Source organism: Taudactylus pleione, unplaced genomic scaffold (assembly GCF_031769625.1).
Source record: "Taudactylus pleione unplaced genomic scaffold, aTauple2 ptg000366l, whole genome shotgun sequence".
Classification (NCBI taxonomy): domain Eukaryota; kingdom Metazoa; phylum Chordata; class Amphibia; order Anura; family Myobatrachidae; genus Taudactylus; species Taudactylus pleione.
The window spans coordinates 191932-215769 of record NW_028284767.1 but is presented as its reverse complement, the minus strand read 5'-3'; the positions used below and the strand labels follow the sequence as shown (position 1 = coordinate 215769).

The 23838-nt window shown below is 44.2% G+C and overlaps 1 protein-coding gene across 1 annotated transcript in view; it reads right to left on the bottom strand.

The window, feature by feature from the left end:
• SACK1E (scaffolding CK1 anchoring protein E) overlaps window positions 1-23838 on the bottom strand; it is a 125573-nt gene that overhangs the window by 101080 nt on the left and 655 nt on the right. The window contains exon 2 of the mRNA XM_088444518.1: window positions 19048-19638. Within this exon, the coding sequence (XP_088300644.1) occupies window positions 19048-19497 (450 nt within the window). The 5' untranslated portion in view covers window positions 19498-19638. The remainder of the gene's footprint in view (window positions 1-19047; window positions 19639-23838) is intronic.

Genomic DNA, 23838 nt, shown 5'->3' with positions numbered 1-23838 from the left:
TCCCAATAATTCTGTCACAGTTCTTCTTGGACTGGAATTTATAATAAATTGTGTTTGCTGAATAGTGTTTTGCTTTTGATGATATCATCAGAAAAAAATAAAAATAGTAAACACACAAAAAGTAAATAGTTAAGGATCACACTTAATCAATGCATTGGCATCTGTGCAGCATTTGTTTGAATATTGTAGAAAACTGTACCATTCATGTGTTGTTATTTTATATGGTTATTCAGTTTTTGTTCAAAGCTTTCATATGCATTATTAAATATAACATTAAGGGGTCTATTTACTAAGCACTGTGTTAGGAGAAAGAGTCAAAAGTGATAAGAAAGTGATAAGGTGCCAGCCAATCAGCTCCCAACTGTCATCTCACAGGCTGTGTTTGAAAAATGACAGTTGGGAGCTGATTGGCTGGCACCTTATCACTTTTCACTCTGTCTCCTAACTTTGCTTAGTAAATACACCCCATAATCCCTGATTTATGTGCTAAATATTAAATATCAAAAATGTTTTTGGAGATTGATCACTTGCCATTAAAACTATGCTATTTATGTGAGGCATTCTTTCACAAACAAGCTGAAACAAAACTGGGTCTGAGCGCAAGGCCTGTGGTCATAAACGGCTACTGGATGCTTGAGTGGAACAAAGTGGGTAGACCTGTTCAGTCCCACAGGCGGGCAACAGTGCATCAGATTACTGATAATCTGAATCAGGGAAAAATTCAACAAACAGTATGCTGCACATTACATAGTATAGGCTACAGAAGCAGAAGGCTTGTCAGTACGTCATTGATATCTGCTGCAAACTAGGTAAAATACTTACAGTTTTCTCAGGAACACAGGAATTGTACTGTAAATAAAGGGAAACAGGTCATCTGACGAATCATGTTTTCAATTACACTAATCATGTTTTCAATTACACTATGCAGATGGTAGGGTGAGGATATGCAGACAAGAGCATAAAGCATGAAACCTTCTGGATTTGCAACCAGCAAACCTTTACGCACTGTCTGATGCGGTTCATCACATTTGGGCTAAAATCTCACAAGAAACATACAGACAGTTAGTAGAATCCATGCCTAGAAGAGTTCAAGCCATATTAAGGGAAAAGTCATAAACCAGTGGTCATAATAATTTGGCAACTCAGTGTGTAGAACTTAGCGACTAGAAAAGAAGTACATTAGTTAGGGTGGCCACTAAGAGGCATAAGGCACATATGACAGAGTCGCAGTCTGCCATTGTCAGAGATGGAATAATAATAGCCGGTCACCTCACAAATATGCATTTTATGGGAGGGTGGCAAAAAGAAAACCTGTAGCCTTTTAACTATCATCCACTTATTGTTTCTGCCAGTGATATGCGATGAGGTCAATAGCTGGGGAGGCACACATGTATATAAACTAGGTATGAGCGGGTTTGGATTTCCGAAATCTGACCCCACCCCCCGAGCCCCCCCAATCCGAGCCGGGAACCGAGTCCGGCTCGGATTTTCTCCACCAGACTCGGTTCCCGAAACGAGACAAAACGTCATCATCCCGCTGTCGGACTCTCACGGGTTTTGGATTCTATAAAGGTCTCGTGATCATTTTTCATTCCGGCTGTGGAGTGTGCAGAGTTAGGGAGCTGGGAGCTTGTTTTGTGTGTTACTTACTTGTTACACTTAGTTATAAAAAAATAATAAAGTACTGCTGGCTGGCTACTGTAAAGAGGGAGGGAGGGAGGGAGCTGGGAGCTGTTGCTGACGCTGACCATAGGGGCTGGCGGGCTGGCTACTGTTGTCCATATACAATACATAGGGGCTGGCTGGCTACTGTTGTCCTTGTCCATATAGGGGCTGGCTGTTGTCCTGTCCATAGGTGCTGGCTGTAGTGCTGTGTTGGCCAGGGGGTGCTCTGTCCTTCACTGGTGCTCTCTTCACCCACCCCCAGTGTGAAAAGCTGGGCTGGCTGGCTACTGTTGACCATATACATAGGGACTGGCTGGCTACTGTTGTCCTTGTCCATATATTGGCTGGCTGTTGAACTGTCCATAGAGGCTGGCTTGCTGGCTGTAGTGCTGTGTTGTCCTGGGGGTGCTCTGTCCATCAGGGGTGCTCTCTTCAACCACCCCCAGTGTGAAAAGCTGAGCTGGCTGGCTACTGTTGTCCATATACATAGGGACTGGCTGGCTACTGTTGTCCTTGTCCATATATTAGCTGGCTGTTGAACTGTCCATAGAGGCTGGCTTGCTGGCTGTAGTGCTGTGTTGTCCTGGCGGTGCTCTGTCCTTCAAGGGTGCTCTCTTCACCCACCCCCAGTGTGAAAAGTTGCCCTTCATCAAAATAATTTTTACAGGGGCTGCCCTGTCTACTGTAGGGTTACGCTCAGACAAATAATTTTTACAGGGGCTGCCATGCCTGCTGTAGGGGTACGCTCATACAAATAATTTTTACAGGGGCTGCCCTGTCCGCTGTAGGGGTATGCTCATCAAAATAATTTTACAGGGGTTGCCTGGTCTGCTGTAAGGGTACGCTCATACAAATCATTATTACAGGGCTGCCCTGTCTGCTGTAGGGGTACGCTCATATAAATCATTATTACAGGGCTGCCCTGTCTGCTGTAGGGGTACGCTCATACAAATCATTATTACAGGGCTGCCCTGTCTGCTGTAGGGGTACGCTCATACAAATCATTATTACAGGGCTGCCCTGTCTGCTGTAATGGTACGCTCATACAAAAATTTTTTTTTACAGGGGCTGCCCTGTCTGCTGTAGGGGTACGCTCATACAAATAATTTTTACAGTGGCTGCCCTGTCTGCTGTAGGGGTACGCTCATACAAATAATTTTTACAGGGGCTGCCATGTCTGCTGTTGGGGTACGCTCATTCAAATAATTTTTACAGGGGCTGCCCTGTCTGCTGTAGGGGTACGCTCATACAAATCATTCTTACAGGGGCTGTCCTGTGTATTGTAAGCTGCCCTTTGTCATGACACTATCCCCAGCCTGCTCTCAGACACGCCAATCTGACACAGCTGTGTACTTGTTATGTGGGTTTTAGCTAAGGTGCCACCACGAACAGTATTAAAATAGCGCTCTTACATTCACCAGACACTTAAATCTCACTTAAACTCACAGTTATTACACAAATATAGCATGGGCACCTCCAGGCACGTAAATTCATTAGAGCACAGAGATAACGCTGATAAAGTTTTAGGATTTATTAAGGGTTAAATTACAAGAAAAATAGGTAAATAAATAAGACATACAGGGCTCTATTTATTAACATTATTTTTACTAAAATAAAGTGAAAAAGGGTGTTTTTACACCCTTTTCACATTATTTTAGTTTTCACCTGTAGTTATTACAGGTCAATTGGAGTAGAATTAGTAAAATTCTACTCCAACCCCTAGTATCACTTATTTTTAGTAAAGCAGATTGCATTTCCCATAATTGTAATGGGAAATGTGATCCGACCAGAGTTACTAAAAATAAATTGTAAAAAAATACCGGGGGAAGCCCTGGGATATTAACGCCATCCGGAGGTGGCGTTATCCAGGGTCTACCTCGGTTACCGGGCTCCCACTCTGCTCTAACGGGGAGAGCAGAGGTCGGAGCCGGTACCAGTAATCAGTTTTGTGGTCTAAACAGACCGCAAGCTGATTGCTGTAAAAAAAAGAAAAGAAAAATGTAAAAATTTTTTTTTTTACTTACCTGAATCCAGGGACCGGTGATCAGGCCTCCGGTGATGGCTCCTCTCCGGTCAGCTGGTCTCCCATAGTGCACTGTGGCCCGGTTATCAGGTTGATCGGGTCCCAGTGCAGTATGGGAGATCACCTGATCGGGAAGCCCGGAGAAGATCACCGGAGGCCGGGAGGATGCAGGTAAGTGTAATGAAGGGAGGGGGGGGTCGCGGGAGGGGAGGGGGGGTTGTGGGGGACCGTGATTGCGGGGGTCGGGGCTTAGCGTCGGTGGGGGGTAGCAGCGACGGTGGGTCGGCGCATGCGCGGGCTCTTAGTCGCGGTATTTTTTCCAAAAATACCGTGACTAGAGTGCGGATGGGATCCACAGGGACAGAGCTTTATCACAAGCTCTGTCCCTGCAAGGGATTTATAGTAAATCCCTGTGATATTGACTGAATTCGCAATGCGAATTCACTCGGTAATATCACACTACAATCCGCATTCAATATGCGGATTGTAGTAAATAGAGCCCACAGTAACAAATGCACAAAATGTTTACAGATAAAAGTAAAGGATAGAAAGTCAGAATTCTAAGGTATCTTACACTGAGATCTTAGGGGTCTGTGTGGAGGGGGACCACCATAGACCGACATGGGGAGCACTCCTTAGCTCTCAGCTACTCCCTGGAAGTGGACTGTTGAGCCTTACAGTTCCATGACCTGCTCTCCCCCAGCAGCCCCCTCCCTTTTCAGGCTCAAAAATACTGTTCTTTGTTCTCCCAGGGTAGATGCAAATTAGCACAACTACAAGACATGACACTAATATACATCCCTGGACCTTTAAGGTAGTTTATGATAGGAAGACTGCTAGCATAAAGTGTTACAAATGACCTTTCTAGCACCCAGTGTGACTGTGTACTGGATTTGCATCATGGCCCCCTAGTGTGGGAGCAAACGTTACATTCAGGAAGCTTTGTCTTCAAAGGCCAGGTGTCACTTGACCCTTTTGTCCTGATTAACTTATGCAATCCAGCTTTGACATACTGTCCAAACATTCCTAGCAAATAGCCATTCCTGAAACATAGAATTATGATAACACACACACTGTATCCAGAGCACACAAAAATACGTAAAGTCATGACATGGGGCTTTGATGAATCGCCATAACCTATGGCGAAGGTCACACCTCCCTCCTTAAAATGGCGCAGGGAGATGGCAATCATCCATCACCTACCTCCCTGTGCCACGGCTTCTACATCGTCGCCTTGTCGGGATAGTCCATCTGCATTCCAGTGCTCTGCCCCTTTTTTTATGTTGGATGGTAAAAGTATACTGCTGTAGTGTGAGACTCCATCCCAGCAATTTTCCGCTACTCCCGGAAATCTTATTCAACCAGCTGAGCGGGTTATGGTCAGTGATTACTGTGAAGTCTCTCCTATAGAGGTACGGCTGCAGCTTTTGCAATGCCCACGCAATAGCTAAGCATTCTTTTTCAATTGTGGCATATGCCACCTCACGGAGGAGCAGTTTCCTACTCCGGTAGAGGACTGAGTGCTCATTTCCCTGCCCATTTACTTGACTGAGGACAGCTTCCAGACCGTAGTTAGAGGCATCAGTCTGTAGAATAAATCTGCTTTTAAAATCCTGGGCCTGCAGCACAGGATACTGAGCCAGGGCAGACTTCAGGGCTCAGAAGGCCTGCTCACAGTCTGGCATCCATGCGACCAGATTCGGACGCTTCTTTTGAGTCAGGTCGGGTAGGGGCTTGGAAAGGGCACCGTGATTGTGTACGTATTTACTGTAGTACCCCGCAGTCCCCAAGAATGACCTGATCTGCTTCTTGTCCCGGGGAATAGGCCATGCTGTGATAGCCTCCACTTTGCTCAGTTCTGGGCGCCGAGTACCTCCCCCTACATAGTGTCCCAGGTACTGCACCTCACTCATGCCAAGCTGGCATTTCTCTGGCTTGATAGTCAGACCTGCTCCAGTGGTCTTGCGCAACACACTATCAAGGTGTCCCAGGTGTTCCTCCCATGTCTGGCTGAACACAGCAATGTCGTCCAGGTAAGTTACTGCATGTCCCTCCTGGCCTGCCAGCAGGTCATTGATCAGACGCTGTAAGGATGCAGGGGCATTTTTCATCCCAAAGGGCATTAGGAGTAATTCTAACAGCCCAAATGGGGTGATAAATGCGGACTTCTCATGGGCTTTGGGAGACAATGGAATCTGCCAGTACCCTCGGCTGAGATCCATGATAGTGATGTAGTGCGCCTTGGCCAGCTGATCCAACAAGTCATCTATCCTAGGCATGGGGTATGCATCAAACACTGTGGCCTCATTCAGCCTCCTGTAATCAACACAGAATCAGGTAAATTCCACATTTCTTGGGAACCAGTACTACAGGGGCCACCCACGAACTATGAAACCTCTGAATCACCCCTAGCTGTAGCATCTCATCAATCTCCCTTTTCATGGACACTAACACTTCTGGGGAGGTGCGGTAGGCTGCCTGTCGCAATGGGATTTGGGTGCCAGTGTTAACATGATGCGTCACTATGTGTGTCTTGCCAGGCTTCCCTGTAAAATGTGCTTGATACGGGTGTAGTGTGTCAGCTAGCTGACCTAGCTGTACTGCAGACAGCGTCTGACCTCCGCGAGCGTCTGTCAGAGACCCTCCTTCCGGGGCAGCAACTGCCAGGTCTAACAGGGGGTCAGGTTCCTGCTCATTCTCAGGCAAGCTACACACAACTGCAGCACACGCTTCCCTGTCATGATACGCCTTAAGCATGTTGATGTGGTAGAGTTTCTGTCTTTTACGGCCTGCCTCCTGCACTACTATATAATCTACATCATTGATGTGCTGTATTATGGAGTAGAGGCCTTATCCGGCAGCCTGCAACTTGTTCTGCCACAGCGGGAATAGGACCAGAACCTTCTGTCCTACCTCAAGTATGAGTTCTCTCACATGGTGATCGTACCACCTCTTCTGTTTCGCCTGTGCAGCTTTCAGGTTATCCTGCGCCATCCCCATCATGGATTGCAGCTTCTCCCTGAACTGTACCACATAGTGTACCACTGACAGCTCAGAAGTGACCATCTTACCCTCCCATTCTTCCCTGAACAGATCTAAAGGGCCAACCATGCGGCACCCATATAGGAGTTCAAAGGGTGAGAGTCCGGTGGATTCCTGTGGCACCTCGTGGTATGCAAAGAGGAGGTGCAGCAGAAACTTCTCCCAGTCTCTTCCCTGGGACTCCACAAAGGTCTGCAACTTTTGTTTTAGGTTACTATTAAGTCTCTCCACCAGTCCATTCGTTTGGGGGTGATATGGGGTGGTAATGAGGTGATCCACATGCATCTTTTTACAGGGGATCTGCATAAGGTTTGATATGAACTGGGTACCTTGTTCCGTTAACATCTCCTTTGGGAACCCCACCCTGGAAAATATGGCAATAAGGACATCAGCAACCTTATCTGCCCAGATGGATGACAGAGCCACTGCTTCCGGTTACTGTGTGGCATAATCTACCACTGTCAAAATATATTCCTTCCCAGAGCTAATGGGAATAGCTAGGGGCCCCACAATGTTTACAGCAACCCGCTCAAAGGGTTCACTTCTGAGACAACTGGCAAGGGTATTAAGGGCACCCTTTTTACATCACCTGACTTCCTACCACCTGGTAAGCATGACATGAACGACAGTAGTTAGCTATGTCTGTCATCATGCCAGGCCAATAAAAATTGTGTCTTAGCCGGGCCTTGGTTCTGGACACACCCAAATGTCCTACCAGGGCAATCTTGTGAGCCACCTTCAATAAACCGACCCTTTATGACTCTGGCACAATCAATTGCTTTTCAATAATTAAATTGGAATGCTCAGTGCTGACATTGTGCTCCCTATACAAAAACTCATTTTCCCAAAATATCCTATTTGAGTCACCTTCTGTATACATCTGATTAGCCTGAGCCCTTACAGACTCCAGAATTGGGTCTGTGTGGAGACATATTTTAAACACATTCTGGTCAGTGGAGGGCAGTGGACTGGGAGGCTGCCCCCCCCTCCTCTGGTCTCACAGGAGAGAAGGGGAGGGGGAAGGGGGACTGCCATCCAGTGAACTGTCCTCCACACTGTAGATGTAGAAGGACCAGCACTCTTTCAGTGCTGGTACTTCTACATCTACACTCTCCTTGCCTTCGTACAGCACTGCATGTAGTCACTGCAGCAACAGTCGTAAAATCATTAGCTAACATTACAGTACTCGTTTCCATGCTAGAACATGCATAATCACACATTTCTGTCGCTGTCCTCCGAAGTTGAAACATGTTATTCCCTGCAGTAGCAACATTATTCTCAGCACATATTGACTCTTTAGTACATATAGGTATTGGTGTTAGCTAGGGAGAAAAAATATTGACAGGCAATTTTACATCAGGGGCCACATTTTGGTCAATCTCAGATGTAGCAGACATCTTCCCCAGATCTGTCCCCCAATAAGACCAGGGCGGGCAGGTCCACAAGTACCCCAACATCACAGATTCCACAACCTGCCCCCCCAGTCTAAATAAATCCGTACTGCAGAGTGTACTCCACCCACCCCCTGCACAGCCTTAGTTCTCCCCGGTAAAATGTTCTTGCGGCACACCAAATCGGGGTGTATCAAAGTCACATCAGCCCCGGAATCACGCATGCCAATAGTTACCTTGTTGCAGACTTGTACTGCTTGCAGATTATCCCGTGGTCGCTCCTGGGACCACCAGCATACAGGACAGTTGGCACAGACTTCCCACAGGAAGGGACGTTGATTGCTTCTTGGAGGGACAATTGGCACTGATGTGCCCCACACGGTTGCAATTAAAACACCTGTGGGTATCGCCCAAAATAGGTTTACCTGCCACCCCCCCAAACGGTGCAGCCACAGCTGGTTTTGTTGAAAGGGCAAATGTGAGGAGCCCTCCAGGACTCCTCTCCTTCCAGGCCGACTGCCCAGACATCCCAAACTACTTATTTGCTGCTGGAGCCCTGGTCACAATGTAATTTTCAGCCAGGCTGGCAGCTTCTTGTGATGACTTAGGGTAACGGTCCATAACCCATTCTTTCACCTCCACAGGGCACAGTGTGAGGAACTGCACCTGCAGGATGAAATTTTTCAGATTATCAAAGTCCGTCACTTTCAATCCAGCAATCCACTGATGCAAGTGCGCTAACAGTCCCATATATGTATCAGAGGGACTGCGCTTTGAGTGTCTGAATGTCTGCCTATAAGCTTCTGGGGTGAGGTTAAATAGCTTTAGCAGCACCTACTTAATGGCACACTAATCGCCATCCAGCTCTGGAGGAAGTTCAGCAAATACCTTCAGAGCTTTCCCTCTCAGTCCCTGTGTTAAATAGCTGGCCCATTTGCTGGGTTCCAGCGCAAATTGTCGGCAAGTCCTTTCAAATCCCTTCAGAAATGTATCAAGGTTGCCGTCTTTCTCCAGCACAGGGAATTGGTTGTGCCAGGCTTTTTTCTACCCGGGTCACAGGTGGTGTTCTGGCCGCAGAGTCTGGCCAGCTCTAGCTCTAACTTGCAATCGGCCTGGCACTCTGCAGTCTCTCGGTCTGCCCTACGCTTGGCAGCCTCTCGGTCTGCCCTTCGTTCTACAGATTCAGCTTCCCTGTCAGCCGTCGCTTGGTACTGCTGCACCAACTGCAGAGTTGTTGCAGGATCCACGTCCTTCATATGCCTGACAGCAGTTTGAAGGTAATTCTCTAAGGCAGACTCACTTGACCAACAGAGGTGTCCGATCCCCGCTGGGCATCTGTTGTAAGGTCCAGCACAGACTGAGCTTCTGCACCAGGGTTGTCCTTCGTATGGCCACCTTCAGCAGCAAGGTTCTGATCAGCCTCCTTGAGTGCTCGGACCAGTCGATCTCTGCTCTGGCCAGTCCAGGCAATGTTCCTCTGCATACACATGACCATCAGTTCATGCCTTTTTAACTGCTGGTGCTCCATGGTCATTGTGGACCACAAACTTTTTGCCAAAGAAAAAGATAGAAAAAGAAACACAAGAGAGGGAAGAAAACAGAGATCAACTGTGCACAGTATGTCTTTTAAAAATGTTAACCCTGAGTGTGCTCTCTGGCAAATTAGGGTGCTGACTTTCTGAGAAGCACACACCGCTAATTCACTTAAGCTCTTATGATAAAAACAAAAATATCATGTCCCACTGCTGCCACCAGTTTGTAATGACATCGTGCCAAGCCTGTGCTCAGATACACAAATCTGACACAGCTGGGTGGTTCTGACGTGGGTTTTACCTGAGCAGCCACCACGAAGAGTATTAAAATAGCACTCTTACATTTGCCAGACACTTAAATCTCACCTAAACTCACAGTTATTTCACAAATATAGCATGGGCCCCTCCAGGCACGTAAATTCATTAGAGCACAGAGACAACGCTGATAAAGTTTTAGGATTTATTGAGAAATATCTCCAGGGTTATAATACAGGAAAAATAGGTAAATAAATAAGACATACAGTAACAACTGCACAAAATGATTACAGATAAAAGTAAAGGATAAAAAGTCAGAATCCTAAGGTATCTTACGCTGAGATCTTAGGGGATCTGTGTGGAGGGAGACCACCATAGACCGACATGGGGAGCACTCCTTAGCTCTCAGCTACTCCCTGGAAGTGGACTGCTGAGCCTTACAGTTCCATGACCTGCTCTCCCCCAGCAGCCCCCTCCCTTTTCAGACTCAAAAATACTGTTCTTTGTTCTCCCAGGGTAGATGCAAATTAGCACAACTACAAGACATGACACTAATATACATCCCTGGACCTTTAAGGTAGTTTATGATAGGAAGACTGCTAGCATAAAGTGTTACAAATGACCTTTCTAGCACCCAGTGTGACTGTGTACTGGATTTGCATCATGGCCCCCTAGTGTGGGAGCAAACGTTACATTCAGGAAGCTTTGTCTTCAAAGGCCAGGTGTCACTTGACCCTTTTGTCCCGATTAGTTTATGCAATCCAGCTTTGACGTACTGTCCAAACATTCCTAGAAAATAGCCATTCCTGAAACATAGAATTATGATAACACACACACTTTATCCAGAGCACACAAAAATACGTAAAGTCATGACATGGGGCTTTGAGGAATCGCCGTAACCCATGGCGATGGTCACACCCTTCATCAAAGTAATTTTTACAGGGGTTGTACTCTGCCCTTCATCAAACTAATTTTTACAGGGTTTGTACGCTGCCCTTCATCAAAGTAATTTTTACAGGGGCTGTCCTATGGGTTGTACGCTACCCTTCATCAAAATAATTTTTACAGGAGCTGTCCTGTGGGTTGTATGCTGCCCATCATCAAAATCATTTTTACAGGGGCTGTCCTGTGGGTTGTACGCTGCCCTTCATCATAATAATTTTTACAGGGACTGTCCTGGACAAAAGTCCATGAAAGATGATGTTTGTCCATGAAAGATGACGTTTTACCTCTTTCTGAGACCCGATTTTTGGCGGGAAAAATCTGAACTTGGCAGGAAAATCCAAACTAATCCGAGCCTGCACATCCCTAGTCTCTGCTACTGTGGTAACTCTCCTTTTGATAAGGATGAGAGCTATGGCTTCTACTGGATGGTTGGCTGGAAGAGGGATCATATCTGTGTGGGGGAGAGTGATCGGATCCGTGACTGTACCAACTTTGGTGAGGCGGATAATGTGATGGCGAGTACCTGAGTTGGGCCTCCATGCTGTGCTGGATCCATGAGGGGTTTCAGACCTATAGAAGTTATTTATCATTGCTTGTCTTTGAAGATTGTCCGGAGAAGAGTAAGATCTCTGATAGTTTGGAAGATGAGTTAAAAGTTCAGAGTATTTCGTGAACCCCCCCATTGCCATCATGCCTGCGGTCATGTGTTGATGGACTGTTTCCAGTAAAACTGCCATTTCCTTGTGGTGAGTAGGCTGTACTATTTGCTTCTGTGGAGCCATGGCTGCTTCCTGATCTGAATTGAATTTTCAGCGGCCTCCCAAAGAGTTTGATTCCATTTAACAAACTCATTCCATACGGAACAGACTCATCATGCTTGAAATTGACAAAAGCAAATTGTTTCAACTTTCCATCCTTGTCCTTTGGAATTTTAACGTTAATTGCAGGACCAGCCAGCAGAAACAGCTCGAACAGGATCTCCTTGGTGGCCCTGGGATCTAAGTTCCCCACAAACAGCATCCTACCAGCCTCGTTGGCGCCCATCTCTCTCCTGAGTCCCGTCCTGTTTGCCCAGCAGCAGCAGTCAATGGGTGACGCGATAAGTCACCATGCAGCGCCTTTTGGGGCCTAGTTTTTCAAACTGCCATCCTTTCTGCCACTGCAGTGCCACTCCTAGATGGGCCACGTGTTTGTGCCGCCCACTTGTGTCGCTTAGCATAGTCATCCAGCTACCTCGGTGCAACTCTTTGGCATAAAAACAATATTGTGAGGTGTTCAGAATAGACTGGAAATTATTGGAAATTAATGTTATTGAGGTTATTAATAGCGTAGGAAGAAAAAAAATATAAATTCTGTGATTTTAGCTGTTTTTATGCTTTTTTTAAAAAAAAATACAGATCCAAAACACAAAACTAGAGATGAGCGGGTTCGGATCTCAGAGATCCAAACCCACCCGAATTTCAGGGATCCGGGGCGATCTCCCTGCCTGCCCCAGATCCCTCACCCAAGGCAAAACCTTGTGATCCCGCTGTTGAGTCGCTAGGTTTTGTTTTGAGTGGGCTAAATGCTGATTAGCTGAGAGAGCCGTCTGTCACCGGCCCTCTACCAATCAGCGTTAAGCCCATTGAAAACAGCACAAAGGAGAAAAAGAAGTTGGCGCCCACCATCCCCCACTGCCTGACACCGCCACCCCCCCCCCCCCCGCTGCCGACACTGCCGGCACCCAACATCCCCCGCTGCCAACATCACCGCTGCCAACACTCCTGCGCTGCTGCCCAACGCACTGAGGACACCGTCAGAGACCCCCACACTGCTGAGACTCCCACACTGAGGACACAAAAACCCCCGCACTGCCGACACAGCCAGCAAACCTGCACTAAAGACACCGCTGGCACCCCCGCACTGACGACACAGCCAGCAAACCTGCAGTAAAGACAACGCTGGCACCCCTGCACTTCCGACATCACCGGCACTGCACTGCACTGCACTGCAGCACTGCCATTCCATATACTGAGGACACCGTCAGCAAGGCCGCTGTGCAGACACTGCTGTCACAGTAAGTGCACTATTGGTGTATCCAACCCACACTGTATAACACACTGTATCCGTGTTGGAAATTAGAAATTGAACTGCCACATATTAGTGCCGCCCACTGTGTCACTTAGCTTAGTCAGCCAGCTACCTGTATGCAACCTTTTGGTCTTAACTAAATGAAGCAAATAATATTGTGAGGTGGTCAAAATTGATTGGAAATTACAGGAAATAAATGTTATTGAGGTTAATTATACTGTAGGAACAAAAACAGGCCCATTTTATGTGATTTTAGCTGTATTTATGATTTTTTAAGAAAAAATCCAGATCCAAAACCAAAACACGAAAACAAAACATGGAGGTGAGGTTTTGGCAAAACCAATCCAGATCCAAAACCAGGGGAGATCCAGATCCAAAACCAAAACCAAAACACGAGGGTCAGTGCACATCTCTAATAAAAACACAGTTTATCAAAACTCTAGAGCGTGACAGGGAGTATGATAGAGGAGGGAGTATGACAGGGGAGGCTCCCTGACTGCACGTCCTGATTTCTGCACAGCCCCAGCAGGCAGCTCAGCTTCTTCAGTTAGTGACTGGCACTGCAAGCAAATGAATCAGAAGATGCCTAAAGAGCAGAAGGCAGCAGTTTTATGCCTCCTGGCTGTGAATGACATAACTACTATCACATGTCACCTTCATGAATTTATGCGAATGATCATCTTTTGTTTATCCTTCCTTAAGAAGACGCTGATAAGTAGTAAACTTAGGGGTCTATTTACTAAGCAATGTTAAGAGACAGAGTGAAAAGTGATAAGGTGCCAGCCAATCAGCTCCTAACTGCCATCTCACAGGCTGTGTTTGAAAAATGACAGTACACTGCTTAGTAAATAGACCCCTTAAGGTGGTATGGAAGCATCAACAGTCAAAGCAATTTTCATATACAGGTTGAGTCTCCCATATCCAAAATGCTTTGGACCAGGGGTATTTTGGATATTGGAATAATCCGTATTTTGGAATATTTGCATAAATTAATGAAATATCTTAGGAATGGGACCCAAATCTAAACACAGACTGCATTTATGTTTTATATACACCTTATACACATAGCTTGAAGGTCATTTTATATTTTATGTTTAATAATTTTGTGCCGGCCCTAGGCATAGGCATTAAAAGCAAATGCCTAGTGCATTTGCAATGCCATAGGGGCATCCCGCCGCTCGGCATCAGGGCCCGCAGCCAACAGTACTGACTCATTATTACAGTACTCTCTCTGTGCTGCCTGCGGCTGGCCGGGGGCCGTACCAAGGAAGGAGTAGGAGGGAGAGGGGGCAGCTTACTCTAACTTGGAGGGGTGTATTAATGTATTAGTATGGAGGGGTGTATTAATGTAGTAGTGTGGAGGGGTGTATTAATGTATTAGTATGGAGGGGTGTATTAATGTAGTGTGTGTGTGGGGTAGGGGGTGTATTCATTCTATGTGTATGTGTGTGTGAGGAGTTTGTTCATATTATCTGTGCTATAAGTTATATGAGGGTCAGTGATTTCTCTGTTATATGGCTCTCACTGCGGATCTCTCTGCATTATATGGCGCCTTTGCATTATAAGGTGCTCACTGTGGCGCTTTCTGCATTATATGGCGCTCACTGCGGTGCTCTCTATATTATATGGCGCTCACTGCGACGCTCTCTATATTATATGGTGCTCACTGTGATGCTCTCTATATTATATGGTGCTCACTGTGACACTATCTGCATTATATGGCGTCTCTGCATTGCACTCTGCATTATATGGCGCTACTGATACCTTATCTGCTGTGAGGCCACCACTCACTAGTTCCACCACTGGGCTTGCCAAGTAAAATGGACATGAGAGGGTATGCAACTGCAGCCACATCTCACGGCTCCACCTCCATCCATAGCCCATCACCCACCAAGTCCAGCAGGGACAGGCCAGAAGCTGGAAAAACAAGCAGGATGGGTGCAACTGCCTCCTTGGCCCTGAAAAGAGTGAGTCTAAAGCTGGGTACTTAACGATGTGTACCCAGCATGATATCGCAACAGCAGGACCCGGCAAGGATCCCAGTATCAGCAAGTGCACACACTTGCCGGTGCCGGGAGCAACAGAGCGACGGCGGGGGCCATGTTGCATTCCGCAGCATAGCCCCCATTGATAATGGGGCCCTAAGTAAGTCAGCTGAGCTCTCAGCTAGTAGAGGGGTGCTGCTGGATGACTGAGAGGTGCTGGGAAAGGGGTGCATAGAGGCCATCCTGGCCAGGGATGCTGACTGTGCAGAATGACTGACGGGTTCTGTGCTGGGAAAGGGATGCATAATTAATGAGCACAGGGGGGCTGTGCTGAATGGGTAGAGTATAGATCCCCTTCAATATTTGTACCTGGAAGTGACATGAGTGAGGGCGGAAGTTCCATGCCCATACAGTCCACAAAAAGAAGAAATTTGTCAACTTGCGGGCTCGTTTCACTCGCCACGCTTCGGGCACAGTGGCTCGCTTTGTTCACCACAGGTTTATATTCCCCCTTTATGTCCACGTGGATAGTAGGGAATGACTTTGGACAGTAACTGATGACATCAGGGTACAATACTGAAGGAGATCTATCCATTACCATGCTGAATGAGGGTTTCTAACTGCTTGATAAGGGGTGCATAATGAGGCCAGGGGTGCTGTTCTGGATGTGGGGTGCTGGATGAAGCCAGGGGTGCTATGCTGGGAAAGTGATACTGGATGAGGCCAGGGCGGCTGTGTTGAGAGGGGTGCTGTTCTGTGAGGCGGGCAGTATGTGATGCTGTGAGGTGGGCAGCAACTGGATCAGGGTGTGGGCTGTACATATCTATGTTGACAGAGTGAGAGGAGAGAGGAAAGTGAGAGGAGAGAGGAGAGAGAGAAATAAATAATATAAATATGTCAAAATGGGGGCAAATGAATCCAAATTTTATGTCCTCTGCCAGACTCCTAAAGACAGAAGAGAAAAAAAAGAAACACCTAAGAGGTAAGTGAAAACTGAGTATCATGTTTGAAGAGGTGGGGGAGAGTGTCTGTAGAGTGTAGTGTGGTGGGATTATCTGCTAGGGGGCACCAGCCAAAATCTTGCCTAGGGCACCAAATTGATTAGGGCCGGCTCTGATTTTGTGCATCAAAAAAAGTTTGTGTACATGCATGAAATTCATTTATGTTTCATATGCATCCTATACACACCTGCCTGAAGGTTATTTTATACAATATTTTTAAGAATTTGTGCTTTAAACAAAGTTTGTGTACATTGAACCATCAGAAAGCAAAGGTTTCACTTGTTCAGTCATGCTAAAAATATTCCGTATTTCGGAATATTCCGTATTTCGGAATATTTGGATATGGGAGACTCAACCTGTACTGAATTCTACATAATCTGCAAATTCAATGATATCTAATAAACATGTTTTCAATGTTTCATATAATTTGAATCCGCTGTTATACTTTTGGTATTATTGTAATAGTGGAACTGAGCTCTGGACCAGTATTGCCAGAACAGCTGAGTAACATTTAGATGCAATAATTTATTGTTACACTGCGGAATTGATTCATTTTTATTGCTGCAATGAACTGCAATAAAAAATCCTACTTATCTTCGGTATCGGGGTTTTAAAAATAAATATGCATTAGACAAGTTGATGGTCAGCCACACAAAAAAACCTGGCAACTACTCGAAATGAAAAGTAAAACATTTAAGTAAAAGTCATATATTACACAGCACTTGACAGTCCCTTCTCCGGGGAGCTCATTGTGTAAATTATCTACCAAGCACAAGTACAAGTTCTTTTTGGACTGAGGGAGGGAACTGCATCTGTCAGAAGAATGTCCCTGGGACAGTTAGGAGTTATGATATGTGACTCTGTGATGTGGCATCCTGACTCCCCTCCAGGATATGGCCGGCAGCTTAAAAAAATAAATAAAAAGATAGTGACACACGTCCCAACCTTGAAAATATGAAACAAGGGCGTGTGGTATGTGAGATCGATATTCATGTAGTTCACATTCACTATGTAGACATTATGAATGTCGAATGGATTTCAAAGTCGACAGTTGTCATGCCAACATTCACTATGTCGACACTGTCATAATGTTGACATTATAACGCTGAACTCTACATAACGTAGTCAAGCATAATGTCAACATATTAAACATGTCAACAGTTTGAATATGTAAAAAATAATTTTACTTTGTAGTCATTAATAATATTATAACAAAAACAAAATTGTGGCTTTAGCACATTTTATTTCCAAATGTGGTGGGTAAATATGTTAATAGATACATGTTAGATGGCAGGCTTGTAATGCTATGAATGGGAAGGTAATTTGTAAGGCAGGGCTGCCTGTGTGTTTTTACCTTTTGGACAGAGGAATTATATATTATCTAATATACATGATTCAGTAGATAACAATTTGTTCTACTAAATACTGTGATCTGAACCATTTATATATCTTAAAGGAATAAATTCTTGCATGGCATTTTTTTCTGTCCTCACATAGGGCGGGATCCATTAAGCATCGCAGTGGATGAAATGCATCCCGACACTGATCACATGCATAGCGGTGTTTGCGGTTTAGTAACGCCATATGCATAAAGATTTAAACAAAAAGAGCTGTCCTTTGTGGTGTGGGGACTTCCGGGTTTATGACCTGGAAGACCTTCTAACATGCACGGCAGTCGGCCAGCACATGCGCGAGCTGCGGGGGACCCTGGGGGGATCCTATTGGATCCCTCTCTGGGAAAATCTGTTAAGAAGCCCGTAGGTATAGATGGTGTTGCCTAACAAGAATGGGTAAATACGGTGATTGTGGTCAAACCTCCAGAAACTACAATTTCAGATGTTTGATCGCATTTTGTTGTTGATGCATCCCACCCTCTGTCCCAGGGACACATTCCAGCTGAATAATTCATGTAGACAGGAAAAGACAATACATTTAGCAGTTAGATGTGTGGGTTTCTTCTCTCATAAAATAATAAAGTACAATATATACAGTACTTTATTTAGCCACATATTAATGGAGCATATTGCACCCTTGAAAAAGTCTCTACAGGGAACGAAACGCGTTGGGAACACTTTTGTGACTCTTCCATTCATCCTACCCCATTGACTTTTTGTACCTGTACATTGCCTATGTTATTTGTGCCTTTTATCATTGTAATCACCTTTGAGCTATACCTGTACCACAAGGACTGGTAAGGTGTGTGGACAGGCAATAAATCAATTTAATCCCATACTCTCCATGTGGTAGTGTATCAACCATGGTCTAGCCAGACCTATACAAACCCCTCATACCCACACACATTAACCCTGTGGAGCAAGGACGTCTGGTGGACCAGCAGGCAAGTGGCAAGATCCGGGTAAGTCTACATAACTTACCTATTGCACTGCACACTAGTGCTCACCAGCACCTGAATCTCCGGTTCTTTGTTTCTTCTGTTTTTGTGTGACATTTGAGGTGGAGAGGCGACTAGGATAAGCATATACCAGTGGAGAAGGCAAAAGACTTTATATTGGAACACATCAGCAGTGACTCTTACCATATTAACTCATTGTGGGACTCTATAAGAATACACTGCCAAAAGTTTTTGCAAACCAGTCCTTCCAAACATTTATTGAACATTATACCTTTCTAGAACACCCATCCTACAGAACTACAAGGTGGATCACACCGGGATCTATGCAAAACCACACAACATTCTACACACATGTTTATGTATAGAACATCCGACACTGTAAGCATTTTACACTTTTATTCTAGACCTTATATCGCTTACACAAACCACTCTTAATACGATTTCTATGAGGTTGGGATACCTCCTCTGTGTATAGCAGCTAGAGGCAGACATAGACCCCTGGAGCACGGACCTATTACAAAACATATTGCACACAACACTAGCTGAAAAAGTCTCACCAGTAATCCAGCAAAAGCTACATTATGCCATAATTGAACATACAGTATCATACTAGCATTAGGCTATTACATTATGCTTGAAATCACCCATAATGTCTTTAGTGCTCATAAAGTTTAAACAAATGACTAGGGTACTTTGTATGAGGAATGACTGGACACAATTTAGTAGGTACATTGCTGGGACCACCGACTTTAAAAAAGTATGGACAAACTCAACAGCTACTGTACCTTTGCAGCATCCTGTATTGCCCTTCGAACAACCACCTTTATGTGAGGAGCATTATTGGAAGGAGGATGTGTGTAAACTTCAGCTCGCGTAATCCCTTTCCATGTGTCCCCTTCTGGCCATCCCAGATCCAGCATGGGGGTTGGTACATCTGTTTTTCCAGGCCAGTAGCTAATACTGAAATCTTCATCTAGCTCTAAATCATCCTCCATTTCTATTTTTCCCAGTTGATAATCGACTGCAGAACTTTCTATTGATGTAACTTCTTCTCTAGAGAGGAACTGTCGAACGCCTTCATTTTTAAGGTAGTTTTGGAAAGCAGGTTCCCCAGAAGATATCAATGTTTCCAAAGCAGTTCTTTGTTTTTCAGAGTAATAAAACCGAGGATTTGCCTCAGTGATGTCGACAAATTCCAGGTCATCTTCCAAGCATTTCTCCTGAGAGTTGGCCATCTTCAACACAAATTTGTCTTGTCCAATCCTTTTTAAACAAGTAACAATCTATCAAAAATACTTGCAGTGCCTCTGTCCCTTAAGTCTGTGCGTCTTGTAATTGCAGGAAATATATTCTGTGTATTGAATACAAGGAAACATCTAAAAAAGATGAAAAACATAATTAACATATATCTTATTTTACTGGAAATATGTAAAGCATAAAAGCAAACTCCCTTCCTAAGGTAGCAGAATTCTACATCGTATGTAATGTGAATGCAACTCTGGATGCCAACTGTGAACGGATACTAATGTGACTATATGACCATATTCTATGCACACCTTTGCGATCGCACCGCCCAACTGCTCCATCCGCACGAGTAACTGTAATAACTATTATTATCACCACTTACACCAGGAACAGTTCAAGATATGAGAGGGCCCGTGTACAGCTTCCGTGTGCCACCCCCGCCATTTCTCTCACCGGTTTAGTCCGCAGTAGACTCTCGCATTGCCAGAGTCTGCTGCACATGTGCCGATCTCCGGTAAAATGGCACAGGCACAATTTTTCTGATGATTTCTGTAGTCCGCATGCACAGATCTCCGGAAATATGGTGCTTGCGCCAAGATTCCTGGTGGTACCTGCAACGCCGACAGAGAAGTAAGTATTTTGAAAGGGTGCAGGAAGTGCAGTGTGGGCACTGCAACCATTATAGATATGCCAATGACTTACACCAACCAGATGGTGCAGGAGAACCATCTGAATTTGGCATCCACTGTGCATATACATGACACAGAATAGTGAACAACACAGACTACATGCTCACGACAACATGCGTTCCCATTGTTGCTGCTCAGGTGCCATCCCATTAGAGACTGCAGGGAAACGGCTGAGATCCATGTCACCCTGAATCGTGCAAACTTCCACAAAGATGTGTGTGCAGCTCGTTAAGCAAAAAAAAATCTTTTGATGCGGCCGCACACATAGTTGCTTGTGACTTAGGCCCAATATGTGCAGGACAAATTTAGAGAATATGTGAATATATGGCTGGGTGGAAGGTCTAATAGTAAAATGGAATACTCTTATCCATGTCATTAATGTGTTATTAAAACTAATGTCAAAACATTAATCCATGGGCAATGATTGTTTCTGAAGATGACGGACTGAGATTTCTCCAGTCACTTCTGTTAGTTGATACTACACATGCAACATATGACTCAGTAGCCTGTAAGAACTATATTTATAGGTATCACAGTTGGGCTCTCATCATTTTTCAAGGTTGAATGATGAACACAGTAAATTTTGTTTGCTGCCAGTTGATAGTAGATTGACATAGAATACCTGGGATTCAGTTGGACTGTCAGTTTATGCTGCGGGAACAATTACCAACTCCGTCTGTGTTGTTCTTGCGTGATGTCATACCAATATTAATTTTACTATCTGTTTATGAAGTCTGTTTATCTGATTTAACGGATACATTCAGCAAACATTGTATTTACTTCTCTTCTCATACAGTATGCATGGGACAGTGGAGCACAGGAGTCAATAGTGATGTCATGTGCAAACAATAAAAATGTAACAGGTGTCAACCAGGCAAAATAAGCAAAACAAGTGCCACTATCAAACAATGATCTAATCGATCATATTTGGATCTTTGTCAGCATACCCATGACCCTAGTGAGATGACAACTTTAAGCCTATCTGTTATCTGTAGCCCACAATAAAGGGCTTCAATGGGAACTGAAAGTATATTATTAATTTATGCTGAGGAGTGGACTGATTGGCTGAGATACTGTGACAATATGACCTCTTACATAGTCACCCAAAGTAGTCACACTCAGGGATCATGTCTCTCATCATTTGGGACAACATCATTTGCTTACATCAACATGCGTTCCCATTGTTGCTGCCCAGGTGCCATCCCATTAGAGACTGCAGGGAAATGGCTGAGATCCATGTCACCCTGAATCGTGCAAACTTCCACAAAAATGTGTGTGCAGCCCATAAGCAAAAAAAATGTCTTGATGCGGCCGCACACATAGTTGCTTGTGACTTAGGCCCAATATGTGCAGGACAAATTTAGAGAATATATGGCTGGGTGGAAGGTTTAATAGTAAAATGGAATACTCTTATCCATGTAAAATAATGTTATTAAAACTAATGTCAAAACATTAATCCATGGGCAAATGATATTGGGACTGTTTCTGAAGATGACGGACTGAGATTTCTCCAGTCACTTCTGGTAGTTGATACTACACATGCAACACATCCCATGTGTTGCTCAAAGAGGGACTTTATCTGTGTATAAAGATATGTGCCAGCAGCTTCTCAGATAATCCAATTTAAACTACACAAGATAGACTAAAGGTTAAAAAAAAACTTGAATAGAGCCAGACAGAGAAGTTGAGGACCTCTTGCAGGGCTTCTTCATATACATCCTACCCAATCAATTAAATTTTTTGAAGCAGACAAGGGCCTCACTCAAATTGTTTCAAGTAATGTACAGTATGTAGATAAGTATTTTAATAGGTTTTATTCCCATTTTACAGCACTTTGAAATATGTTAAACCATCATAATAATAATGGAGATTATGAAGGATGGAAACAGTGAGATTCGGGGTCCAATTTATCACAATCCGCAACTTAGATGGTGATGTGATGGGATAAAATCGCCAGGATTCACAGTGCGATATTTGATATTTTTGCGTGAAAGCTCTGTCCCTTTGAATCTTCCTTGCACACTTTTCTGGATATTTTTTGCAAAAGATACCCTGACAGTGTGACCGTGCATACATCGCCGGCTCTCACGATCCCCCTACCCCATTTCCCGATCAGGGCATTAGAAAAATAACTTTATCAGATATTTAAAGGCTTATCTTTGTCATATGTGGATGCTTGCGATATTGAAAGTTTTAGTCTACCTAATATAACTTTTATTGGCCAATTAAAAGGGTGGATTTTGAATAGTGAAATCATACAGCATTGCTGAGTGCAGTAAAGTTCCCATAGATTACAGTGAGCAGCAGTGGAGAAGTGAACGATCACTGGATCAGTATTGTTGCTAACAGCCTGTAAAGGGACGCTAACTTTGACTCTTATTTAATCATTAACATGAGTGTATACCAGTTAGACATATGCAGCAGACTACAGTAATCTGTAATTACTGCTTACTGTGACATGCAGTCTATAGACTGTAATACAATATGCAATAAAAATATATGTAAACTCTATACATACAATACTTATAAAAATCCATGTAACATAGTGTATACACTTATGTCTTACTCAGGCCTTATGGTATATACTAGAGATGTGCACCGACCCCCGTGTTATGGTTTTGATTCATCATTGTGTTTTGATCTCGGTTTTGGTAAAACCATTCTCAAGTGTTTTGGCTTGTATTCGGTTTTGGTTAGGTTTTGGATACCTTAATAATCGATTATAATTGATTTAAAAAAAATTATTAAATCATGTAATTTGGACCAGTTTAGATGCAATCCAAAACCCGAGTTCCGAACTAACTGCAGAACCGAACTGGGACTTGGTTCAACTCAGAACCCCAAAGTGATTGTGAACCAATACTCATTTCGACTCGGAACCCCTAAGTTCGGTGTGTGTTCGTATTTCAGGAAAACAGGACCGCACATGTCTAGTATATACACTTATGTCTTACTCAGGCCTTAGGTATATACACTTATGTCTTACACAGGCCCTAGGACGTTTAACTTTGAACAGCATTTATAATTTATAATATTTATAAACCACTGGTGTTAAAAGTACACTAGAGATTTATATATACTGTATATATTTATATATATATACTGATTTCCTCAAGGTTTTTATGGGGCTCGTATGTATTAACATTGAGCAAAGTGCTACCTACCACTGAAAAGTATTATGTATTATGTATCACACATACTGTGGGAACAGTCTGTACTGTTTCTAATCATTAGATTTGACACTGATCACAAGTGCAGAGCCGCTTGTCCAATCATGACATCTTCAACTCTCAAAACTAATTGCTCTAAACAGTAAAAATACTATAAATTACTCTAAACAGTCAAATTATGATAATTTGGGTTAACCTGATATATCGATGAGCCCCTTCGGAGAGTGTGTAAATATTGTTGGCTCAAACAAATGGACTGATAACTGTATGAGCTCCATTTGACTAACAATGGTGTAAAATGAGTTACAATCTACTGTGCTTTATTCTATGTCATTCTGACCTACTTATGTTTTAATAGACCCGAGGCAGCAGCTTGTGCTCACTAGTTGATCTGCTGCCTCTCTGAAAGTTCAGAAGCGCAAGAACCTTATTAATGTCTCCTAAGGAGATCACAGAGGTTGCAGCTACACAA